Source organism: Condylura cristata, unplaced genomic scaffold (genome assembly GCF_000260355.1).
Source record: "Condylura cristata isolate star-nosed mole 26May11 unplaced genomic scaffold, ConCri1.0 scaffold00005, whole genome shotgun sequence".
Taxonomy (NCBI): domain Eukaryota; kingdom Metazoa; phylum Chordata; class Mammalia; order Eulipotyphla; family Talpidae; genus Condylura; species Condylura cristata.
Window position 1 is genome coordinate 10,468,038 of NW_004567106.1, and position 8,121 is coordinate 10,476,158.

General features: G+C 35.0%; 1 protein-coding gene across 6 annotated transcripts in view; it reads right to left on the bottom strand.

Moving 5' to 3' along the window:
• Positions 1–8,121, bottom strand: part of SGCE (sarcoglycan, epsilon) — a 66,145-nt gene that overhangs the window by 29,730 nt on the left and 28,294 nt on the right. For all 6 annotated transcript variants that reach the window (XM_012721078.1, XM_012721077.1, XM_012721080.1 and 3 more), the window contains 2 exons: positions 4,795–4,867; positions 749–947 (listed from right to left, as the gene is read on the bottom strand). In XM_012721078.1, the coding sequence (XP_012576532.1) occupies positions 749–947; positions 4,795–4,867 (272 nt within the window). The remainder of the gene's footprint in view (positions 1–748; positions 948–4,794; positions 4,868–8,121) is intronic.

Below are 8,121 nucleotides of genomic sequence, written 5' to 3' on the forward strand. Positions count from 1 at the left end.
AAATCTGCCTCAACGTACGGATCAGAAATTACATATTAAAGTTTGGCCCAAAACTGACATTTGAAACTTTCAGTTCACCCAGGCAGAAGGAGGGTGTCTCAACCTATCAAGAGTGTAAGTCATAACCCTGTATTTGTTAGCACTGAGCATAGACAAATACCTTCAAATGCAATGTGTTTAATGGTGACGACCGCTCTGAAAAAAAGTGTAACCCCAATGAGCAGAGCGAGAAGTCAAGGCACAGAGGAGTGCAGCATTTTACCTAGTGTCCCCCAACTTGTAACTGACAAAGCCAGGTCTTAGGAATGGCTTTCAAATCCACCCCAGTCATCAATCACTGACATGTGGTGGAAAGAATGTTAAAGGCTAAGAAATACTTTCCGAGAATAAAGTTACAGCAGTCTGCATGTCCTTCTGTAGCTGATAACTAGGGCATCAATTTCCTTTGAAATTTAGGGTGCCAAATAATCAGCTTCTCTATGGAAGGTACAAAAGACTTAATGCTGTAATTTGTGATGCTGTTCCTGATCTACCATTAGATTTCATAGGGCATGGAACATCAGCTATAAAGCCCCATTAATATAACTTCTTTGTCAATAGAAAATTGCTCATATTTTCATATCTTTATAATACCTATTTCTTATTAAAAAGAAAAATGCAATAGGCCATCTCCAATATATAGTAAGTTTGATACCATCACCATACTTAAAATCCATATTTAAAGGCAATGAGATAAAGGTTTGCTTACCCCTCTTTCATGTCGTTAATGGGAAGTGGAACCCGGCCACCCCTGTCCAGGGCCGACGTGATGTTGATGGCATTCAGACGCTCTGGCTGCCATACATTTTTCACCGCTCCAAGAAAGTCTCCGAGAACCTCACTGGCCAACATTTCTTCCACATTCATATTTTTAATGAAAAATTCTGCTTGATATGGTAATGGGAAGTCTAATTTTGGTGGAAAAGGGTATACACATCTTTAATGAACTAGTCTATATAAAGGTAACAAGAAGTAAAGATTTGTGTATTTCTACCATTAATCCAGTCCTTGGGAAATGATATTAACACTGACTTTAAAAACCTTCTGTATGACAGAGAACAGATTGAAAAATAAACATTTGACACTGAAATTCATCTACAATATAATCAAATCCAAGGGATAGTAGGACAATTTATAATTATAGGATTTGACCAAAAAGTAGAAAAATGCTACGTCCGCCTTAATTTGCCAGTGACATGCATGCCACGGACAATATTTCCTATAGAGAGAAGCATTTCCAGAACAATACATGGAAGATACAGAGCTATATGGAACTCATAACACAGAAATATTATTTTGTATTTGTAATGTATTAAAGTCAAAATCTTTTTTCCAAATACATTATCACCTAGATGATGTGATAAGAAAAAAATTTATTTCACTTTCTCAAGTGTTACACTTGAATAATCATCTCCTATACACTGACTGTTTTATCAATATAAAGACTAGCTTGTAATTTATATACCTACACACACACACACATATATATATATATATATTACTGCCTTAATTTTTTTCTGTGATCATAAAGACTATACTTTTGACTATTTACTATAAGGCTAGCCAACCTAAGGAACTGAGATGAACAATAATATTTAAATCTCACAGCAGAAGGTAAGAGGTATTTGTATTTCTTTCCATGCTTTTAGATAGGTAAGGTGATTTTTGAGATTCAGGAATTCACAGTAACTTCAGTTTACCTCATATGATTTGCATCTAAGCTAATGCAGACTGTGTATAGTACTCTCTTAGCATAAAGGAAGAACTTAAAAATATTACACATTAGCAATTATAACAATATTCTAAACAAACTGATTACCTCCCTTCATTCCTTAAAAGGAAAAAAAGATGCTTCTTTTCAGTCCCCAATAGTAGTTACAGGAGATATAAGCCTCTGACTTATTTCATTAAAACTCATGTATCTGTAAAATATCCCATGCTTACTTAGTAATAGAATGAAAAATAAAAATCATAAAACTAATAACTGAAATTCTGATGATTTCATTTTTATGAACTCTTTTTAATATTAAAGAATACTTTATACCACATATGAAGTGAGGAAAAATACTCCAACGTTAGAGTTTTCAACAGTTTTCTAGAGTATAATAAGTCTCTTCCTAGAGAAGACTTTTTCAAGGCCCAAATCACAGACATTTTGTTACTCATTTCCTACACTATAATTTATTATGCTTATGACTGTGTTATATTTGTTTGATATATAACCCATCTGTAACCTTGAAAAATGTTATTCATTTTCATGTAGATAAATTTCCAGTTTTATTCAGATACATTTCCTGTTTATATAGATAAACAGTAGCTTAATCATGCTATATTTTCTCCCATAACTAGAAATAGTCACACAGAAATATGTCATGATGAACAGTTTCTTGGAAATAAACAGTATTTATAAATAAGACCAATTATAGTTTTCGAATATGCTAGAAGTTTATCCTCTATTAATTTCATTCAGAATTTTTATAACCACATCCCTAAAAGAACATGCAAGACTTTTTTTTTTCTTGTTCTCAATATCAGGGTACTTTCTGGAGAACTCTTATTCAGCATTTCCTAGTACCTGGGAACCTAGGTGGTGGCTCCCTTTCTGAGACACTGCTGCCACGCCCCTCAGAGGCCCAGGGCTTGCAGCTGCCTGCTGTCTGCTGAGCCAAGTGCTGTTGCCAGGCCTCCCAGAGATGAGTCACAGTAGCTTTCTAACTTTGGGGAAATCCCATGCCTGCTATATTTGGACATCACAGAGGCCAGGGGAACAGTAGGCCAACAGATTGGTGGCAAGCCTCTGAGGCACTAAACCTAATTTAGAGAATCACTCAATGTACTCTCCTTGAGCTCCATGCTGTGTGATTCTACATGACTAATTTCCCACTAAGTCTCTCTGAGCAGGAGCACAGCTGAGCAAGCAGTCAGACTGACCATGATTTGCTGATGTCCAACTCTTGTTATTTCTTTTCCTAATCTTATCTGGGAAAATGGCTTGAGTGGAGGCCATGCTCAAAGGTGTACACTCTGGTGCCAAAATACGTCTGTCTAAGTCAACAAGGACAAACATACTTTAGTTCAGAGGATTTCACAGTTTGGAGCCATGAATCCGATATACAAGAAAGTGCAGCACCTATGCCTGAAGTAACAGTGAAGGTTTCCAAAACCCATCTACTTTCTTCCTTGCCAGGAAAACCTCAGAGCTCCTCACTTGGAAAAACAGTCAAGGAAAGTCAACTTTCACTCCTGTGCTTATTAGGATGCCTTGTGTACTCAGAGGACTGAGACCAGATTGGAGAAGGAGGAAGTTCAAACTGGACAACAGGCTGCCTTGCGGTTTATAGGGAGTTCCATACCTGACAAGGAATTCTGAGTCACTCTGGAAACACAATGGTGAGACTAGTCCAAGCTCACTGTAATGCAACCACATGATTACTACTGATGACACCCAAGAAGAAAGAGAGCTTTGTAGTTTTTGTAATTCACTAAGGATTTTCCAATTCTATAAGGAAAGCTTAGGCTGGCTGTAGGTATCCTATGAGAACTGGAGTCCTCATCTAAAACTTAACAACTACCCAAAGCCCTTGGGCACTGGAAAAATGGACAGAGAGTCATCCGTCCAGGCCCACAGAACAGGAAATTTGGATCTGCTTTCCTGAAATGAAGGTCAATTGACATTTTTAACTAGCACATTTGTTTCCTGCAATCGATGCTGCTAAAACACCTGAGAGGAAAAACTCACAGAAGAAGGTTGTAAATCTTCATGCAATTTTCCCACTTGGGTATTATATCATCAATTCTACAAAATTACACTTTTTTATGTAGCATGATGGCAATTTTTAGTCCAACCTTTACTAAATGATCATGAATTACAATTCAGTAGGTTCTGATAAAATGTTTTACCCATGCTCATTTATTTTTTAAATTGTATTAGAAATCAGAAGTAATAATTCCCTTATCTAGGACACATACTTGTTTTTGCTGTTTTCATAAGCAAAAAGATGTGGTAATAGTTCTTATCCTGTTAGTCTTAATAAATAAAATCTGGTATAGACAGGAGTATCCCAGGATTTATACATTTTAAGTACTGGTTATAGCAGTGTGCATTTATCAAAATAGAACTAAAATATTTAAGAGTGTAATTCTTGGAATATTTCCTGTGTCACTAAACCTTCCACATACTTGGGAATCACCTAAAATTTTAGCATATGTAACTGAATTACTGATGGACTCCAACAATTATGGATACATGATTAGCTATTTAATAAGGAGATGATGACCCAAATTATAGTTTATGTCAGTCAGCTAAGTTGTAGAAGTCTATAACCCCGCACACATACTATCTATGATGTAATAGTAAAAAAGATAGAATTAGTTAATAATTACTGATCATGCCTTCTGTGCTCAACTCTGTGTTAAACACACTTGAAGCTTTGATTCATGGATTACTTATCCCAGATTTACAATAGAAATATTATTTTTAGTCCCATTTTGCAGAGGAGGAAACCAAGTCCTAGAGCAATAAGTAGCCCAGTCCATCTATTTAGCAGTCTAGCCTGACACTTTCAGCATCATAAAACCTCATGATATTTCATAACAAATTAAATGTCTTAATTTTCTATTCCACATTTACTATTTCATTAGTGATATTAGGTACATGGTGCTTTAAAACCCTTAACAATATTTTACAAACATAAAACATGAGATTATACTTCCTGTAAGTAAGGAAATAATCAGCACCTATTTTTCCATACTTACCTTCTGCTGACATTATATTAATTATCAAATTATGCCTTGCAGTCTCAAAGGTACGTCTATTGTAGGCAGTTATCTATTAGAAAAGGGAAAATCATGTTAAAGATGTAAAATGTTATTTGGAAAACAAAATTCATTAAGGACAAAATGAGGACAAGTTATTGTCCTTTCCATTTTCATTATTTGTTTATATACCTACGAAATATTCTTTTTCTGGGCAATAAGAAGCAGAGCTTTTAGCAATAATATGAGAAAATAAATAATTAGTCCGGTCTATTCAACATGCTAAAAAATTTTAAATCAGAAAAACCCTTTTATAGAAGTCCATTAAGTGCGACTAGCAGAGCAGAAGCATCATTAGTAAATGGATTAACCATTATGAATTACTTACTGGTGCTGTTCTAAGATTTAACAACAACAACAACAACAAAAAACAACAATAAAACAATCTGTTTGTACTCTTAAAATGGAGCTTTAGGATTGTACTGGAAAGCATGCTTTATAACAAGCAAATCTCTATATTGTTCGCATTTAGCACTAAACTGCACATCAACTCGTGAAGAAAATGTCACAAATCCCACTCACAACATGAGCAAAGTGGTAAGGATCATAGTCTATAAAAGTTGATGGCACATGCTCAAAAGCACAAATCAATCCCTTTATAGAGTCAAATATTAGTAAACATTTGTAGAGTCAATGAACTTACATCAAAGTCAACTGAGAAACAGACACTGCAAACAACAAACAAAGCCAACAGAGGCTAACAACAGGATATGGCTTCAAAAATCCAGAATAATTAACTTTATAACAGATATTAAATCATTCAGACAGGTCTGAAGTACCTCAAAAAACCCAAATGATTGTGTAAGTCTTAGAGTCCCAGCACTAGCCTTCTGGCAGTAACTGCAGCTGTAGTTGACACTGAGATAAAAGAATTGGAAAAATCTGACTCAAACTAAAAAGCAGTGAGTTGTACATTCAAAGACAAATATCACGGATTCTTGGGCATTGATTCTGAGTTTTAAGTGAAATAACTTTCACTCACCAGAGATAATATTTGAAGGAATGAGAAACCCTAATTTTATGTTGCCCACATAAAAAAAAAATCAATTATCTGAGCATTATTCAACATAGACATTCTTCTCTCAAACCCACAGTACCATTTCATTAAATATATATCACTGTTCCTTATATATGTTCTTAACTATTTCTGGGCTGTCTGTTTATACACACATATAGGTTATATATATATATATACACACACACACATATATAGGTTAATTTGTCTAGCCCTATGTTTATGAAATTTTAGAATAATTACTACAGATTTTTAATTATTCTTGCTATCTGGGAGGGAAAGAAATCTCACCCCTCCCCCTATTTTTTATTCTTAAGTGTCTTAATTTTTCTTGGCCATTATCTTCCTTATAAGTCCTAGAATTTGCTTGCCAAGTTCCATGAAGAAACCTCTTGCCATTTAAATTAGAATTACCTGTAGGAAAATAATCTATAGATCAAGGAGGGTGGAAGGAATGCCTATATAACACTGAGCCAAAAACGGCCTACCTTTTTACTTATGTAGGTATCCTTGAATATCAAGAGCTGTGTAATTCTCCTGATCTAGAATTCCTTCTGTTAGATTTATTCCACGTAGCCCATAATTTTTGTTACTATCTAAAAATGGTGTTTCTTAAAAATATAGATTCTTTCATTTATGTATACAGAACTGGGGCAATGAGAGAGAGAAGTCACCAGAAACAGAGTGGGGAGCAAGACAGGAAGATCTATAAAGTACACTGCTGAGAGGAGCAACGGGCGTATCAGGAGAGGTCTACCAGCCATGTGGATCACCTCCAGGGTCGGGGATCCCACTTGCACTGAAGGGGTGCTGCTCGCTTGCAGTGCTGTGTCTTAACCTGATGTGCCACCAGGGAGGACCCTATATTTTCTTAATGTTTATTATTCATGTACAAAAATATAGCTTTTTTTTTAGTGATCCCATAACTGCTAGGTTTTCTTAAGATTTTGAATGGTGTACAGGCCTTTTATTTCATTGACTATTTGATTTCTTTCTTTCAAATCGCTATAGCTGTCACTTTCCCCTCTTGCTTTATTGTATTGGGTAGGATATCCAATATATTCTGCAATAAATGTGATGGGATGGTATTATTCTTGTTTTTTTTTTCCTAAGTTTAAATGTAATTCCTCTAGTGTTTAGTGTTTTCTTATGAAAGAATGATGTTTGACATTATTTTTGGAATAATCTTCAGGCTAAGGAACTTTCCTAAGAGTTATTTTTTTCTTATCAAGAAAAAAGGTATCGAATTTTATTAAATGCTTTCTCTGTGTCTATCAAGATGATACTGCAATTTTTTTCCTTTAACCTAGAAATGTGGTAAATTACATTCATATATTCTATAACATTACTACTGAATGCTGTTAGAATTATTTTGACAATAAATCAAAATAACTTTCTCTTATCTATAATATTTCTGTGTCTACCTTGCTTGCCTAAAGGAAGCAGATCTTTTTAAAGAACTCACTCAAAAACATATTAACATAAATTCCAACTGAAATGAAGTAAACTTCCTTCTTGACCAACATGGAAGCTCATATCTACAATCCAGAACTGATTAAAACTTTGGAGGAAAACTTATAGCATGTAATCCCCTGAACATTTATATATACTAGTAGAAAACATGCCACCTGAGACCTTCAAGCTCCCAGCAATTCAACTAATAATTCCTACCCTGCTGTCCTGACCAATACCACTATGGAACTGAACACTTACTTTGCAGTCTAAGATTCTGGAGGTGATGCGGAGAGCAGACCATACTAGTCTTGTCCTGTCATTACTGTCATTATAATGCTGTATTTGTTGAGTATAGTAAACAGTGAAACACTTAAAACCATTCAGTTTTTAAGGCATTAATTCCCACTAAGGATTTGATGTCATTATTATCTTGCAGGTGGGACCTCAAATGTTAGTGAAATTCTGATGAGCTGTAATACTACCATCAAATAATACTTTCCAAAACAAGGTCAAACATATTAGCATGGTTTACTGAAACTTCAAAGACCTGCCCGTTATCAACTTCAACACCTCTGGCCCCATCGTTCTCTCTCTGGGGTGTATCTTACCCTTCAGTCACACTTGCAGTTTTAGGAGACCATGTGGTTTTGTTTATACCTCCAAGATTTTGATGTACTCTTTCCTCTGCTCAAGATAGCCTTCTTTTTACTTTATCAAGTGAATTCTTATTAACCTCCTTACAACTCTTCAAACATTTTCATGTTGTAAGTTATTGGCTAAATTGAAGTTCCACTCCA